The 18,622-nt window shown below is 43.8% G+C and overlaps 1 protein-coding gene and 1 long non-coding RNA gene across 3 annotated transcripts in view; one reads left to right on the top strand and one right to left on the bottom strand.

Moving 5' to 3' along the window:
- SNTB1 (syntrophin beta 1) overlaps positions 1-16,978 on the bottom strand; it is a 199,547-nt gene extending 182,569 nt beyond the window's left edge. The window contains exons 1-2 of one of the 2 annotated variants that reach the window (XM_031439562.2): positions 16,922-16,978; positions 15,992-16,748 (exon numbers count right to left, since the gene is read on the bottom strand). In XM_031439562.2, coding sequence (XP_031295422.2) covers positions 15,992-16,544 — 553 coding nt within the window. In that variant the 5' untranslated portion in view covers positions 16,545-16,748; positions 16,922-16,978. The other variant, XM_010990996.3, reaches the window with a different exon arrangement.
- LOC116148925 (uncharacterized) overlaps positions 15,320-18,622 on the top strand; it is a 95,451-nt gene continuing 92,148 nt past the window's right edge. Inside the window, exon 1 of the long non-coding RNA XR_004132515.2 lies at positions 15,320-15,809. This is a non-coding gene — a long non-coding RNA (uncharacterized LOC116148925). The remainder of the gene's footprint in view (positions 15,810-18,622) is intronic.

Raw genomic sequence — 18,622 nt, 5'->3', positions numbered from 1 at the left:
GTTCAAAAAAATTTTTTTTCCTTCCTGAGTCCTTGGCTTCTGAGAACTAGAATTATGAAGATTGACGCAGTGAGGGTCCAGGGAGTTGTGCAACTGCAAATCAGCCTACTTAACGTCAAACCCTACATTGTTTTAACTAGTCAAATACAGATTTTTTTTTCCCAAGGTGATTAAAAAAAATCCTATTTAGAAGATTCTAGAACACATTAACAATCAAAGATTTAATCTGAATTTTAATGCTGCTGCCAAGGAACGAAAAAATTATTAAAGTTTTTTTTTCATCTTCATCTATTTGTTATTTGAAGCACATGAAAGAACTTTCGTAAATGTGACTAGCTCACAGTGTCTTTCTCAATGATAAATATATGCTTCAACTTCTTTTTAATATAGGTCAAAAACCATCTTTTATTTTTTTTTTTAATGCTGTGGAAAGGAAAAAAGTCCTGCAAGTGGTTTAGTTATGGCAATCATAGGGGTAAGATCCAGGAAATGACATTTTCTTCTCATGTGCTTGTTTCCCTTCATGAAACAAACCAGAGGAAGGAGGAAACGGCTGGTGAAGTCAGGATTAAGTTCTTGCTAACTCACTGGCAGTTAGCAAGAAGCTGGAGAGACATCGGGACGTCCTTCAGACCGTGCACTGTCCTGAAGCCTGACACAACTCAGCCACTTAGAACAGAATGCTGACAAGTTTTGAAGAAAGGATCTTTCTCTCTCTAAACTTCTCTCATCACCGCTCTCAGCCCCCACCAGCCCAAATTAATTTGTAACTGCAGAAATTTTTCAGACCTTCACATAGAAAGCTCAGAGGGTAAGGCCTGTCTTTTAAATTGACTAACTTACTCAATCATTCATTCGCTTATTCATTCATTCCTTCAACTAGTATTTACTGAGTGCCCACTGGATTCCAAGTAATCCTCTAGGCACTGGGAATATACCCTCAGGAAGGGAATCAGACAAGAAACCAATAAATAATATATAATACATGCCTTATACACACACACACACACACACACACACACACACACACACACACACACACATTTGGCCCTCTGTAACCACAGATGTGGAAGCTGCAGACACCAGGTACCGAGGGCTGACTCTGCTACCCCATTTTCTATAAGGGACTTGAGCATCAGTGGATTTGGGTATCCACAAGGTGTCCTGGAACCAATCCCTGCATGAATATTAAAGGCCGGCTGTATTAGAGAATATCCTAAGTATGTACTATGATGTGCTAGAAAGAAATCAGGGTGAAAATATAAAGGGGGGGTCATTAATAACAATCTCATTAGTTAGTTTTACAACTACGGCATCAAGATGCCAATTCTTCAATTTTCCACTGATAACTATTTCAGGTGACACTGGTAATATTAGTTTGTATTAGTAATTCAGTCAGTGCTGATTCTCAATTTATGGTCATCTTATTCCTTGCCCCTTACACCCATTTCGTAGTTAATGCTCCAAACTCTGGTCCCTCTAAAATTGAGGATAAGGAGCAAAGGCTTCAGAGAAGGAACCATATCCTCCGTCTCCTGCTCTTCTTCTTCTGAGACAGCCCTCAGCAGGGCCACAGCCACACCTTCTCAGCAACTTCTTAGTTTACTTGTACCTTTACAAAACCATTTTCAAATGATCTACCCTCTGATTAGTCTACTTCTAGTGACTCATGGTTTTGTCACTGGTTGGGTAAAAGGCTACAATTTTGAAAGCATGTTAAGCTTGATTTTCAGATAAGCAACAATTTTTTTTTTAGCGTAAGTATGTCCCATGCAATTTTTGGGACATAGTTATACTTTATTTTTTAAACCAAGTAACTGTTTTGTATCCAGTACCTCTATATGTGAACATTCCGGGAACTACATTAATGATTTACTTCAGGAGCATGGATATCAGGTTCTGACTCATTCATAAATGAGAGAAATTGCTTCCAAGTAAAGTACTCCTGGCAAGGCTAACATGCATGAGAGCAAAATTCTGCAGTGAGTTATCATTTAAAATGAAATTTACCCATATAAAACTTGTCACATGTTTAAAGTATTTGAAAACCAACACATCCATTTCAAAATTCTATTTTCCAAGTGTTAGAAGGAAGGATCGGGGTAGAGCGTCTGGCTTTGTTAATTTAGTCCCTCTTTCAACAAAGGATCAATATAACAAAGGCCTGTGGCCTGGAGACACTGTTGAGTAGTTGTTGATCCAACACCACGTACATTCAGTCAGTCTTACTAACTGAAGCTGCTTGCTTCTTGCTTTGCCCAGATCCTGCTGTGTTAGGGCCATGGCTATGCCAGCTGCCAATGAGTTAGTTCTGTTCAGTTCACTGACGCTGTTAAGATGAACAAGGCCTGTTCCTTTCTCTTAGGATGACAGAGTCCAGTGCAGGAAGACACACCTACCCCAATGATAACCAGCACACTTTGATGCAACACGCAGTGCTAAATACTGTGCCAAGATCCGTACTAACTCTTCCAGTTCTCACATCCACCCCACAAAGAAAGTCCTATTGTTACCCCCATGTCTGCCATGAGAAAACTGAGCTCTAGACAGGTGAGGCTGTTGCCCAAGGCCACAAAGCTAGACCGTTCACTTGGCTCATGCCTGGTCTAAACCTTTGACGGTCACTCTGAGAGGCAACCGCTTCTCTGTTGCCATAACAGGAATAGTATTATCGAAAGAGGGCTGTGCACTTAATGTCTTTTGTGCACTCCAAACCATAAATAAAGGAAAAATCCATCCATGCGATCCAGAGACAAAACAGAAAAGCTGTCTCTTCCATATGACAGTCAGAGCTTAAGTTGCCCACCCTCGATGAGATCTGATTACCCCAGGTCACTGTGGGCCACACTGCTCCTGATTGTCTTAGCTTCTGTTTCACTGCTTTGTAGTTAATGAACAGATATTTTTGGCCAGTGATTCTCAGCCCTGATTGTACATTAGAATCACCTGGGGAGCCTGTAAACCACCTAATACCCAGAATAAATCTCTGGCTAATTAAAGTCAGGATCCCTTAGGGAAGGATCCCGTCATGAGGGCTTCTAAAGCTTCCTGGGTGTCTGTAATGCACGGCCAAAAATGAGAACCAATGCTGCAGGCTGTACACCAGTGTTGCCTCTCAACTGGGTGCTATCCTGCCTTCCAGGGGACATCTGGTAATGTCTGGAGACATTTTTTGTTATTACAAGTAGGGGGAGAGGATGCTACTTGCATCTATCCAGTGGGTAGACGCAAAGGTGCTGCTAAACATCGAAACATCCCATGTTAGGGAAAGCAGCCCCTCCCCCTCAAGAATTATCCAGTCCCAAATGCCAGTAGCACTGAGGTTGAGAAGCACAATGTTCCCTTTTGGGCCGATTAATCTAACCCGTGCATAACCTACTTGCAGGAACTGTGCAATCAACTAACTGGAACTGCATGACTCTCTGCTAACCACACACTCAAAGAAATTAAAAATCAGGTATAGGTGGCCAAAATTTTGCCTTACAAGCTCTCCTGAGGATAATATATTCAACCTTGATTGCGTCTGAACTAGTCTTTACAAAAGATTTGGGACAGAAATGTCCAGACCTGAGTACAGTATGTCTTCCATCACGATTTCCTCTGAACGCTTTCAAATCAGGACATGAGGTTCTGATGAAGTCTGAGTTAGTACATCACATCCTCTCTGCAGTCAACTTTACATGCAGAAGGCTGGTTACAGGGAATACTTGCACTTCTCTGCCTGGAGGGCATCTTTTTGGTGGGCGGGGGTGGGGGGCTACTCGAGGCCCTCACAGAGATGCCAGCAGAAGTATCGAGAGGTAATAGCCCCAGCAGTAAACGTTAATGAAATGATGGATGGAGAGTTGGTGAATAAATGTACCCACTTCCTCACCCCTCACCTAGGACATCCTATGCTCTAGAGTGGCCAAGTAGCTCACAGTGGGGTCTTTACAAGTTCATTCCCTTCACCATCTCACACTCCTGCTCTACTTTCAGTGTTTTCTGGAATTCCACCCCAAATAAACTTTTTACACGGAGATATACATCTCAGGTTCTGCCTCTGGGAGGACACAAAAATGGAACAAATCTCAAAATATGTGACACTATCAGATATGCGTAGCACACTGAAAAATGAACTGGAGAGAAAGGTACACAGAGCCATCTGAGTCAATACTGGTGCAAAATAAAAAGCCTTCAAGAAACTATTATTCATGTGTTCACAGAGAACAGCAAAGATATTGCATCCACAAAACAAGAGGATGCTATAAAAAAAAAAAAAAAAAAAAAAAAAAGAATGAACGATGAAACCAATCCCAAAATGTTCTTGGAACTTAGAGATATGACAGACAGAAATTTTTTTAAAATTCAATACAAGAGTTGTAGGTATAAATCCAGTAACTGTCCATAAAAGAGAAGGACAACTGGGGAGAAAAAACAAGACAGCAACAAAAATTCATTTATTAGTGTGTCAGTACAGAGAGTCCAATATCCAACTAATAAGACTTTAACACACAGCAAAAAAAAAAAAAAAAAAAAGTGGAGGAGAGGAATTGTCAGAGGTAATACAAGAAAATATTCTAGAACTGAAGTGTTACCACCTTCAGACCACAGGTCCCAACTGACTCAGTAAATGGCACCCTAAAAGTCTCAGTTATTTTTTTCTTGACACTCTGAGGCCCAAAGAATTACCCAGCAATTCAATGTATTAAGTAGTTAAGTCCAAACAACGTGGAACCTCTTTATGTCCTAAAAACTTAGCATTTGTTGAACACTGTACAACTTCTCAAACCTTGGAATCATGTTGGATACTGCCACCCTCATTTCCTGCTCCACACTACTTTGCATGTGGTACTTGTTTTTATTTTATTTTACTTCATTTTATTTACTTTCTTATCACAGCAATTGCAGAAAACCCCGCTTTGCAAAGATATCGGCACCACTGAAAGAACGTGGCGATCTAATGTTGAAACTCCCATTAATGGCTTTCCTGATGTCCAACAAAAGTTGCTGTTTTCTTTGAAACTTTAAAATATTCTATGGCATTCTTATGAGTTCACTGGGGCATCCTAGAGCACGCTGGCACAGTGTTTGGGAACTAAGGCTTCAGCCTTTAGTGTCCATCAAGTACTTAGACCATTGGTTACCAAAAGCCTCATGCCAACACTAACCATTATATACAACTGAGAATATCAGTGAAGAAAAGAAGTATTAAAAGTTTTCAGAAAGAAGATATAGTTCACATATAAAAGAAAGAGAATGAGAATGGCATAAGACTTCTCACCAGCAACCCTGAATATTGCAGAGGTAAAATGACTTGCTACTTTAGACTATCACACCCAAAGGACCAACCCAGTGAGAGAGGAAAGGTATTATCACACATTTACCTCCCAAACGTTCTTTCTCAGGAAGCCACTAAAGAATGTGCTCCAGCAAAGCTATGGAGTAAACAAAAATGAAAGTGATGGTTAATCCAGGAAGACACAAGAGAAAGCCAAGGACAGCCTGGGGAAGATGGCCACACACCAGGCCGAGAAAGAACCAGTCCAGAGGGGCAGGGCTCCAGGAGGAAAATAAACAGAATGGGTGAATTATTTGATATGTGCAAACATTTGAAAAAAAAAATCTGCTAGAAATTTGATACCTTCAGTGCTATATTTGGGGGGAAAAAATCAAGGTAGGTGTAAGAAAACTACACAAATGGGAAAACAAAAAAAGAGAAGGTGTTAGTAACTGCAAGAAACCTGATTACAGAACATTACTTGGCTGGAAAATGGAATGATACAGACATGATCATAATTTTATAAACACAGACTGACTTAGTCAATAATGGCTAAAATTGATATATCAAGAAATATCAGTATAGGCATATTATTTAGAATATTAGAATCTATTCTAGTATATAAACAATACATACACTTTAATATTCTAAACAATATGCCAGTACTGCTGTTAGAATATTCTAGATAATATGCCTATATGGCTACATAGTCTAATATTCTGGGTAGCAGGAGAGAAAGTATGGGGAAGAGTAGGTGAAGGAATGCTACAAACATTATATTATTTTGATTTAGACAAATTCTAAAAATGAAGTAGAGAGCAGAGGACAATAAATGGATATTGCAAGCAAAAAAAGAAAAATCATTAACCTTGATTTCCATTGCAGATGAAAGGATGTTTCAGATGAAAGTATTCGAACTGCAGGGCCCCAAATAGCCAAGTAATTACTTATACTTTAAATTTCACTTTGCTCCTGTACAAGTCACCTCTTCTGTGAAGCATTCCTTTCCACTTCTGATATCCTTAGTACCTTCAGATATTCCTTAAGTTCTGTTACAGCATTTACTCCTTTGTAATTTATTATTATTATTATTACAGAACTTATTTGTAATTTATATAAATGTAGTTGATTTCTCTACACCCATCTCCCCTCTGACTATTCCAGTTTAGAAGAACAGGAATTTTATCTCATTTCTCCATAGATTTTTGCTTAATCTACTACTAAGGTCCCACCTTACAAACATTAAAAGAAAAATTATTTTAGTAACTGTTGTGTAACTCTTGTACACCACACCTTATCAATTCAAACTGCCCTTTTTTGTTGTTCATATTTTACCATCTCTAAATTGGGGGATGGGCCTTAAAAGCTCCAAAGGCCTGGAAAGGAGCCAAGTTCTTGCAGAAAGTGTTTATAACTCCTCCTATCATTCATCGAGGACCTCCCAATCTAAGATCACTTTAAATTAGATTATCTGCCTAAGTATTTTTTTTTAAATTCACACTGACATTGTAAATTCAGACCTAGGTATTTATTAGAACCAACTTGCAATTCAAAATCCTTGGGGACATATTTTTCCTTCCTTCTAACAAATTTAAATTGAGTGGCTCTGTTGTCCCTTTCTGTGTGATGAGTTTATTTTTCATTTTCCCTTACATTGAAGGGATAGCGGACCCTTTGGTGGCCCACCTCGAAGTAGCTATCCTATTAGACTTTCCACTTTAGACAGTTTTTTTCCTTCTTCAGGGTACATAAACAATGATATATCTTCCACTGGATGGGCCCTTGGATTCCATGAAACACAATACTAAATATATGATAGGAGGAAAAAAAGCTAAAGTATATTTCTGACTTAGTAACCATTTTGTAAATGTTATACATTTTTAATAAAAGAAACATTTGGGCTTTTTTGGGCCAATGCAATCTCCACATTCCTATAATTACTAGAAAATTTTGCAAAGAATTTTGAAGTTTGCTGTATTGGTTAAATCTTGCTTGCCCACTTTCCCTTCACAAAACTCCCTTCTGCACGTTCCTGCCTACCAGCATTTTGAGATAGTGCACATTTGCCCACTGAAAACCACAGCAGCCTACACTGTGGTTTGGTTGATGGAAAACATCTGCTGCTGCTAAAAATCATCAATGAAATACACCCTTGTGGGATCTTAACTCACCCCTGCAAGGAAACCAACCCTCCCAGGCCATCAGTTACACAGTTCAGTTCCCTAACATGGCAAATCCCAGGCTGTCCCTTATGCCCCTAAAAGGCTTTATAAAACATACGACTGAACCCTTCATTTAACTTACATGATTGAACCCTCGATCCGAAAATCATACTTAGCTAAGCCTGAGATGTGACATATTACATCGTCAGTAATTATTTAGTGCAGACTATGTTCCAGGCAATGAGCTAACCATTTTACATACATAATCACCCTACTCCTCTCAATGAAACTGCCGATTGAGAAACTGAAGCTTGTAGTTAAGCAACTTGCACAAGATCACACAACTAGAAAGAGGTCGTGTGTGCATTCAAGCCCAGACAGGATAAATCAAAGACCCACTCTCTGAACCACTGTTTTTTTATCACTTTGAGGAAAAAACAAAAATTGCAACAGGTTGAGGGGGGTGTATAGCTCAGTGGTAGGGGCATGCTTGGCATGCACAAAGTCCTGGGTTCAATCCCCAGTGCCTCCGTTAAGGGAGAAAGGAAAAAAAAAAAAAAAGAAAAAAGAAAAGAAAAAAAATTGTGACAGGAAGAAACAATGGTAGTTTGAACAGCAATGCACATAAGCTGGACATGTCAATTACAGTAATCCTCAGCAACCCATTAAATTTTGGACAGAGCCTCCTGCGTTTATTAACATGCTAAGAACGATGCTTCAGTACACAGGGAGGAGAAGTCGTTTTAAAAAACACTGAGCTAAAGTACGGGTCACCTTTTAATCTGCATGATAATCACTGTTAATCAGGAACTTCTCCATTTTATCTGTTCCGCGCTGGGAATGGGGCTCATTTGCATGGGCTTCTTAGGACACTGACTTAGCGAGGCACGTTACATATTTTCTCTTAAGTCTCACTCTGCAGGCCAGAGCTCAAGGCAAGCATTATTACAGATCAAAGCCAGTGAAGTGGGTAATGAGGTTTGGTATATAAAACACTAGTTATGAACACGGGGAAAATTCTGGCTTTTCTTTAACATTAACTGCTTTGAGATGCACAATTGGAAGCAGACTTGTTAGCAGGCCACTAGCCGCCAGAGAATAACTTCCCTTCGCCAAACAGAGCACTGATAGCTTTTTGTTAGATGTCTTTCACACCAACGTGGAGCTGTGTGCAGTGAATTATTTTTGATACACACTCCATGGGGTGACGGCTAAAATGCACCACTGAACAAAAAGAGCGGCTCCCACCCCAGCAGAAAGAAGGAATTGAAGGACCAGTCTGATCAGCTTCACTTAAGCAACACGGTCTGAATTCTCAGGCTGATACCTAAGCTTAAAAAAGAAACAATTAAAATATCTAAGTAGACAGCTTCAATCTCCTCAGGTAGGAAGCATCCTTATATTTTTACTTACTCCGACATGTAGGTCCCTGAGCCCCAGGGGAGCAAAGGAAAGGTGATTATAAATATAACACTAAAAAACATTAAAAGGATAATCACATTTTCCTGATAACTTTTAAAATTGTGTCTGGCTTCTCTTTCGTCAATGGTCTTTCAAGACTGGTCTATGTTAAGTGCGTCCTAGGTTTATAAAAGCCCGCCTTCATTCCTCTTCTCTAAGGGCAAATGTTTCATTATCGGATGCCAAATGTTTATCCCGTGGTCCAACAGCATGAGTGGCAGAGGATGGGAGTCATAAAAAACGGTCGCTAAATCCCCATATTCCTTCTCTCCTGCCCCCCACTTCCCTCCTTTCTCCCATCCATCTGTCCTGTCATTTTTTTCCTTTCTAACACATTTTAACAGCCTAATGTCTGCCAGGTACTATGCTACATACACTGGGGAAAAAAAATCACACGATTTGTCTTACTAATCTCAAGTAAGACTCCTGGAACCAGAGGCCTTACTCCTCTGAGACCTGTTTTTGTTCCCCGCACGATATCTTGTGTTTGTTCGTGTAATACGCAGCAGGAGGAGCCTGCTGGGGTGTTAGATACCCTGATTTCCCTGCCCCCTCATTGTCAGGGTCATCTAACCTCCAGCATTTCTCTCTCCTGTACAGAAGGGGGATCCTAACACCTGTCCAAGCATCCGCAAAGGGTTGACCTGATGATAAAATCATACTGTGGGTGAAGCCACTTCACAGACCTAAGCTTTGTTCAGGTAGGTGCCCCTTGCATGTAATTCTCCTACATATAGTGGCTGCGCAGCAGGGCGGCTGGGTGGGCACAGGGAGCTGGTCATTTCACAAGAGCCTTGCCAACTGCATGCTAGAAGCACAGCTCTAGAGAGTTGGCTTCTTGAAATGTGAAACTGAGCGTGACATTTCCCTGTTTAAAACACTTCACTCTCAGCGTGAAATCCAACTTTGCAACAAGGCCTACAGCCTTGACACCTCCTGCTCAATTCTCTGGTCTTTTTTCCTTCCTGCCCTTCAGTGAGGCCTGAAGGTCACATTCTGCCCGCCTGGCCACACTGAGCTCCAGCTGATGCCCAAGCTCTTTTTCGGGGCCGCCCCGAGGCACTTGCCTCCCACAGCCCAAGACTGGGCCAGCTGCCCTTCCCGCAGGCCACCACAGCATCCCCTAATCTCTGGACATAGCACTTTTTACACTTGTAGTTGCCTGCAAGGTGCTTATCTGTGTCTGTCACTAAAATGTTGCTTCTTGAGGGCAGTCCCCTAGTGGTACGTGGCACATGGAAGACACTGAGTAAACAACTTGTTAGATGGGTAAGTAGATGAATAAATGAGGGACTCCTTTGCAATGAGACAGGAAGTGATTCTGTACTGTGGTTCAGAATATTCTTTAGGTCCTACCTGGGAACTCTGGACCATTACAACTTCAGCAAACCAGATGTGGCAGCAGAAAAATGCCCCCCCCCAAAGATGCCCACATCCTAGTCTCCAGATCCCTGAATGTGTTACCTTACATGGCAAAGGGGAATTAGGGTTGCAAATTGAATTAGGGTTGTAATCATTTCACTTTAAACGGAGAGATTATCCTGGATTATCTGGATGTGTCCAATGTAATCACCAGGGTCCTTTCAAATGCAAGAGGGAGGCAGAATAGAGGTTGGAGGGATTAGAGCTGAGAAGGGTTCAAACTGGTATCCCAGGCTTAAACATGGAAGGGAGCCATGAGCCAGAAGCTTCTGGGAAAGGCAAGGAAACAACTTCTCTCCTAGGGTCTCCAGAAAGGAATGCAAGCCCTACAGACACCTTGCTTAAATTTAGCTCAATGAGACCTGCGTCGGGCTTCCAACTTTATCAAACTGTAAGATAATAAATTTGTTCTTTCAATTTACCAGGGTTTCTGGTCATTTGTTTTAGCAGCAATAGAAAACTAACATGCCAGACAAGAAAGTGGAAGAAAAACCTCATTAGGACAAAGAATTCCACCTCCTGGAGCTTCACTTTCCTAATCAAGAAACTGAGGATAAGCATCTCTAACCCACTTATTTTATGAGGCTATTTATGAGGATCAGAAGCTTCAAGGCCTGTGCTTGAATCTCCCCCTCAGCCTTTATTCACTGTGTTCTTTTGGCAAGTGACTTAACCAATCGGTGCCTCAGTTTTTCCATCTGTAAAATACTGACATACTGATTGTACTGGGTTATTGTGAGAATCCAATGATTTAGTCCATGTAGAGTGCTTAGAACAGCATCTAGTATGATGTAAGAATCATACAAGTTAGCTACTATCACACATGTAAAAAGAGTTTGCAAAATTACAAGTATTATGAAAGGTAAAGTAGAATTAGCATTTTTATACAACATTGGTTTTCACGAGGGTGGTTCCTGCCCTTCCCCAATAGCAGTTCATAAATTTATAGAGGCATTTTAGAAGTCAAGGTGGCTCATGGTGGCATACTGCTAGCATTTAGTGATAGGAGCCAGGGATCCAAGACATCCTGCAACATCTGAGACAGTCCTTCATAGTGCAAGATTCTTCCAGATCCCAAATGATACCACACACCCCGACCCATCTTCATTTGTGCATTGATGGCGATTTTACACACAGGTACTCGAATCTCCCTCCTTCATTATGACCCCTGTGTACTGGTACCGCACATTTATTTATTGAAATATATTTTTTATAATTTACCTCATTTCTGTATTTTCTTAACGTCAATAATTATAACATAATAGAGCATTATACTGATTTTCTTTAAATTTAGAGTTAGGTTACATTTATGAAATTCATTCCATGACAATAAAAAGGGTGTTAGAGTTGTTATCAAAAGTGTGTTGGGTCTGAATTTATATGATTTGAAGTGAAATAAGGGTTAGAGATGGCTTAACCCAGCTCCCTAGCTTTCCAATGAAGAAAATCAAGGTCCAAAGAGATAAAGTAGCTTGCAAACAGTGTAACTATTAGTTCAAAGAAAATTCAAGTTTCAAGACTCTAATTGCAGGGTTCTTGGATGTTCCTTAAGAATCTGCACATCCTAAATAAAGTAAGACTCTTTGAAATTCAAGTTCCTAATCCAATCCTGAAATTGTATGCCAGCAAAATCACTCTCCTTCCCTTGCACCCCATATTCCTGCCCTGCCATCCCCACTTCCACCACCGGAGAAAGTGATTATGAAAGTGACATTTTAGGTGATCTCAACAGCCAAGCGTTCCTGGGAGCGGTACTGAGGCAGGAGCTTGGATGGACAGGGTTAATGTCAACAACTGTCTCTGACTTCCTCCTTTCAGTTTCCACTTTTTCTACTCCAGTTCCATAGGACACCTTTGTGCCCAAGGATAATTCTGTCCACCCCTCATCTCCACTTTCAGAACATTCTGCACTCTTTGATGGCAACAAATTTATGAAGAAACTAATTTTATTGCAACTTCAGTTACAAACAGGTTGATACAATCCAAATTATGTTTTTACTATTAATATAAGGGCAAAAAATGCTTCCCCTCATCCCCACTTTTGTACCTAAAGCTGCCAAAGATGTTTATGCAGATGTCTCCTGCCCAAATCCAGGCAGCGCACCCCTGGAGTTTCAGGGTTCAGTACCTGTACGGCTGAATGCAGGGTCCTGTTCTCAACTCTCTAAAATGGAAAATGAGTTCACAGTGTGAAGATCTCTGATCTTAACTTTGATGCACTTTTGGTTTAACCCTGACTTGACTGGCATAGTTTATTCACTCTTTAGGTTTGAATTGCAGTTTAATCTCTTTGCTGGTCATGTTTTCAATGATGGAGGCCCCATCACATTGTAAATTTGGGCCATATCACACCAGCTCTCTCTTGATAGCCAGACAGTTGGGGATTAGGGCTTTGAGGCTCAATCCTCTTTCTGGTTTCTCCCCTTTAAGTAGCCCACACAATTGCTCTTTGCTGCTCATGGCTGTCCCAAGCACATCAGCATATTCGAGGAGTCGGGGGAAGAACATCTTAAGCCCAATAACTGATGAAGCTTCAACTGATTCAAGCACATCTTTGGAGCAGAAGCTGGAAGCATCAATTCCACCTCAAGCTTTTCATTCTGATAGACCTGGATGCCTTCTAATTCTGCTACTTTAAGTAAATAACCTGCTGTCTGTAAACTTTCGTTTCTTATCAATAAAATGAACAGTAGCACCAGCCTCATGGAATTACCAGAAGTGTAACACGAACACGTGTAGGTAAAGCCTGGCACTTACTAAGTGCTCATGAAATGTTAGCTATTGCTGTGATTCTCTTTTCCCAGAGGAATCGTCTCGTAATATTGCAGTTCTATAGCACAAAAAAAAAAAAAAGAATAAAAATTAAAATATAAACTCCAGTAAAGGAAGAGGAAACATGTATTCCTTAGAAAGGGCAATACCGTCTTTATTTCATTTAAACTATAAAAGTAACTAATCACAGCAGGCATTTGATACTTGGCCACCTCCTTTTTTAAAATTCTGAGTGCCCTTTCCATATAGCAATGCCGTAAGTTAGCATTTCTTTATTCTCATTTTTCAGAAGACAATGAGACTCAGAGATGTTAAGATCCCTCTGGGGCAAAATTTAAGTCTAGAATTATAGGCTATGAAAATCGCTGTGCGGGGTTTCACTTCACATGATGCTCCATTAGTAGAGGCAGTCACTCTCCACTAGGGGGCGTATGCACTGGCAGCGGTTGAGACTAGTTTCCATCTGCTATCTCAAAAAACAACCCACCCAAAAGGCAATCTAAGTAAATAAACAAACAGTGTATTTGCCATATAAATATACCTTTAATACGTCCCCCTTAGCTCTCTCGTCCAACTAGATTACATCGGCAAAGCTTTTCCTCTGTAGAGATTCCGGAATCAAGATGGCACTTAAGTCCAGGGGCAAGTAGATAGATGATTATTAAAAGCCCTTCTGGTGGTTCTGCTAATTCCTTTCAGCTAGGAATCCCTGTCCTAGGGCAGCTACAAAAAAGAGGATGTGTGCTATTTGGTTTGATGATCCACGATCACTCCCACCACATTCAGACCCAATACTCATCAGAAGAGATGCTGCTTTGAGAGGGACCTCTACTTGCTTCTCTTAATAGCAGTGGATTTCTGAAAACTCAGATGGAGAGTAGGACTGCTGCCCCAAGCTCAGGTGGTTCATGTCTAAGAGGCCCACAGATCTTTCCCTGGAAATCCTGCCTAGAACACATGACAATCCACTGTAAGAATGTCATGTTGAGAGATTTTTACAAAACACACTCTTCAGTTGCTGCACCAATAAAGTCAGACAACTGCTTGATTTTTTTTTTCTTTGTCTAAGTTTACTTTTAACTGTAGGGAGTCACATTTTCTTCCTCTTTTGGGGTGAGAGAGTTTTTTTTTTTTTTAACTCCTTTGCTAAGTCATTATTCATTAAATTGAAACTTAGGAGAAGTGACATAATGAAGGGCAGTGCCTGAAATAGAAATGACCTGCCTTTTGTGTCCCCGCTATGCTCCAGTCAATATTGCAAACTGAGCAGGTGTCCAGTCGTTTATAGTCCAAACTGCACTTGCCTCAGATCCCACCTGCCTCTTGTCACACAAGCCAGCACACACTTGAATCAAGAAAGCTTTTTTTTTCTGTTTACTTATGTTAATCATCAAGCCAAAGCAAATAGCCTTTCATTTTCTGAATCCCAGGCAGCAGTTAAATATGAAGACATCACAAATCCTCTAGATAAACAAGGGGGTTAAAATCTCTTCTGTGTTCTAGGCCAGGAGGTGGGCCATCATGTACCGGAGGGTTGCATCAGCTGTCACACAGAACAGAGTTGTTTTCCAAAATTTGAACTTTCTCAGCTTCACACACCAGCACCAGCTCACAATTGGTGAGCAAGAAATTTACCTAAATCCTTAGTTTAGGACTTCAATCAACCACCAGTTTACAAAGTCTCAGTTGAAACATTTCTGTTTCAGTGGCCATGGGTTCACTTACTCCTTTACTCAGCATTCTTGTCATTGGGCTCAAAGGAGATGGCCCATAACTAAATGAAAGACCCCAGACGACTCAATCTACAGTGTGGGGTCCGGGGGTGGTGGTGGATAAATAGATGAAATAATTACACAATATTAGTGCTATCAGAGGCAGGTACAAAGTGAGCTAAGGGGCAGAGAGGCAAGTATCAAGAGAGAAAATGAAGCTGTGGTGGGAAAGGAGAATGAATTACTGCCTTACTCCTCTACTGCCCTCCTCCCCGGGCGGGCGTAACGCCACACAACCACAAAAGGGTTCAACACGATGCTGCCTATTCTAGTTACACCCACATCCGGTAAATGAGGGGTTGGGGACATGAGAGAGTCGTTTCTTAGACACCTCACACGCAGGGGCAACTGTTTACAAATGAAAAGTTGTTTCCACAACACTCGGGGAAATTAAAAAAATAACCGGGGAAATGCAGGCAGAAAAACCACTTCCCCAGCCCTCCACCCAGAGCAACCTGGAATCCAGACTGACCGGCCAAACACCTGGCAGCAGAAGTAAACTTCAGCATGAAGCTGCAACACTCTTGCTAGCCCTTGGCACAGTTTTCCGGCCAGAAGCTCGGTCTCCAGTTTGAAAGGAGGGAAGTCGGGAAAAGTGCTGGGAGTTTGAGCATTCACGTATAGCCACCTCTCTCTGGCCCCTTTTGAGAGTCAACCCTTTTAGCTGAGCTGCCCGGGCTTCCGAGGAGAAAACTGTGCCAAAGCAGAAAACTGTCCGAGTTGTGATTACTCAGTGAGCTGGCTTGGGAACGTGGATGTATCGCCCTCATCCCCAGTCCCACTTCCCAGCCCCTACGCTGCTCTCGGATTTTGCGCGGATTGCGAGGCAACGTGCACCACGCACGCGACCCCGTGCTCGGCACAGGGCGGGAGCTCAGACCCCGCTCGCCTGGCCTTTTCCTGCACCCTCGCTGGGACAACGCCTGGGACGACTCTCAGGTGGGGACAAGTTGCCCCCAGGTGGGTGAAAGTTGTCAGAACTCCGCCACCCGCGCACGGCGACTCCCTGGGGGGTGACGGCGCGCGGGCGGGAGTGAGGGTGAGGCGGGAGTGAGGGTGAGGCGGGAGTGAGGGTGAGGCGGGAGGGAAGGGGAGGCGAGGCGCACGTCTCCCGAGCGGCCCCCGCGGCGTTAACCCCTCACCTTCCAGCAGCACTTCCTTGCCAGCGCGCTTCAGCGCCTGCACCGCCTCGTCGTGGGTGGCGTCCCGCAGGTCGGCCCCGTTCACTGACAGGATGGCGTCGCCCACGTACAGGGCCTGGGTCTGGTCCGCCGCCAGCCCCTTGAAAATCTTGCTGATGAGGATGGGCATCTTGTTCTCCTTGCCCCCCTTGATGCTGATGCCCAGTCCGCCCAGCTCCTGCTTCAGCACCTTCACGCCACGCTTCTGGTTCGAGATGGACTCGGGCACCTGCTCGGGCAGGTCGGTGAAGGCGGTGCGGACCCCGGCGGGCGAGTCCGGGGGCTGCGCGCCGCCGGCGCCCCTGCAGAATGAGCCATTGGTGGCGGTCCCGACGCCGTTGGACGCCGCAGCGCCCTCCTCACAGCTCAGAACCAAGGCGTCCTCGCTCAAGTTCACCAGAACTTTGTGCCAGCGATCCCGCACCAAAACTTCCAGCAACCCGCTCCGCTGAGCCCGGCCGCCTCCGCCGCCTGCCGGCCCCGCCGCCGCTGCCGCCGCCGCCGCTACCGCCATCTTTCCGGCATTCTTAAAATGCCATGTGATTGCAAAAGGGGGAAAAGTGGGGAAGGGTTGTGGGGGGAGCGGGGAGAGCGCGCCGCGCAGGGAGAAGGCGGGACGCGGGACTCCACTCCGGGAGTTCGCCGACGCGCCCGGCGCGAGTTGGCAGCCGCAGTCAGGCCGGTTCCCCTGGCCTGATCCTGGCCGGGGTGGAGCAACCTAAAAGAAGAAGGAGAGACAGAAACAGGGGTGGGGGAAAATAAAAAAGCCAGCTGCCGGTTGCAAAACCCCAAACCCAGGGGAAGCCGCGGAACGGATAAGCGCGGGGGAGGGTCGAGAGGGAGCGCCGCTCCCGGGGAAGGGCGGGGACCCGCCGCCCGGCTGCCGCTCACCTGTTCCAGCCGCCGCAGCCTCGGCGGTCACACGCCGCGCGCCCGCTCAGACCCTCCCTCCCCGCCTCCCTCCTCCGGGCGCACGTCGCCGCAGGGACAGCTTCGCTCTCCACCCCGCCCCAGTCCTCTCTCCTCTCGCCCTTCTGCGCCGGAGCCCGCACGGCACCTTCGTGCGGTCTGCGTGTCCTGCCTTGGTCTCCTCTCTGGATACACCCAAGCCCCCTTCCCTTCCACACCCTGTGTTAAACCGTCCCTGAGTCCTAACCCCCAACCCTGTTGTATCTAGATGCAAGCCTCCTCACTCTGGCTTCCTCCAGCCAAGTCTTGGCTTCTGCTGCCGAGTTCTTACCTGTCTCCTTTCCGCAAGGACTCTCAGGTAGACTCAGACGGAGGCTCTGGGTTTCCTAGAGTCCCGAAGGAGGACTGTCCCAGGAACCCTGAATGAAACGTCAGCATACCCAGTGCGGGAGAAACTTCCTCTGTCTAAATGCAGGACTTCTTTCTGCCGGGTCTCTGGAGAGGTGGCTCTGCTGGCTGGGGTTTTAGCAGGTCACTGCCTGCCCCAGACCCCAGAGACAAATGTTCTTTGAGCTCTAACACATTATATACTCTCTGCTTCTGACCTATCTTTTTTTTTTAACCCCAGTGCCACACCAAATGCTTTCTGGGGCTCTCTCCTTCTTCCCAAGATCCAATATAGAAAGCGCAGCATTTAAGAAGCCAGTTGCAATGAATTGTATCTCAAAAGTTCCTTTACCAGTGACTTATTTGGAGCTCAAGCTCTGTTTTTTTTTTTCCTGGGAAACAACATTATAATCATTGGTTACCTTCCTAGGCCAATAGGGTAATGCCAACTTAACCCATATCTTTAATAAACCTGAAATCTTCCGGTCCTTAAACTTCTCAAGTTCTCCCCGACCCTATGCAGGTCTCACGGAGTTCTGAAAGTGTTTCACAGTTCTCATCTACTTCCCTTTCCCACCTCTCTTTGCCTTCTCTCCAAAAACAGAACAAAATAAAACAAAATTCACAAAGCTAAGAATTCCTGAAGGTAAACTTAACCCAGCAAGGTGTCAGGAGGAAAGAAATGTTATTGAACACGTTCCCACTGATGTGTATCATCACTGAAAGTTCTCCAACCCTTCCAGAATGACTCACACTTTTAACTGAGAATATTTAAAAACCCAGACCAACCCCCAAAGGGTGGTTGGTATTCCAGGCAGGGTCCCAGAATGCAATGAAAACATTTGGACTCTCCTTTTCTTTTCTTTTTGAGGAAGGGAAGTGACTGCAGGTAGGTCAAGAGGGAACACTTGGAATAGTACTTCTGTTCGCAAGCATCCTTATTTCCTATATTTCTAACCCACCAGGGTTCAAAAAACTCTTAATTCTGTCACATGAAGATACCCATGGCAGGGACAGCAGCACCAGGATCAGACTGCAAGCTGATATGAGCAGCACCACTGCTGGGTGGGAAAACCAGCTGGGGCTGTCTTCTGCTTTGGAGCCTGAGGACTCACGCTTAATACTCTTCAGGAAAACCGGAGCCTGAGTATCTACATTCTGACCCAATCGCACAGAGGTGGAGATAGGCAGCAGAGCGCCAGTGTGATGATTTAGAAATCAAAACAGATCTGTCCCAGACTGAAATCCTCCATTCACATCACACCTATATCTTGCCTCTGTGGTCAAGCAATGTCA

This window comes from Camelus dromedarius, chromosome 20 (genome assembly GCF_036321535.1).
Source record: "Camelus dromedarius isolate mCamDro1 chromosome 20, mCamDro1.pat, whole genome shotgun sequence".
Taxonomy (NCBI): Eukaryota; Metazoa; Chordata; class Mammalia; order Artiodactyla; family Camelidae; genus Camelus; species Camelus dromedarius.
This window is presented reverse-complemented; position numbering and strand designations above follow the sequence as displayed.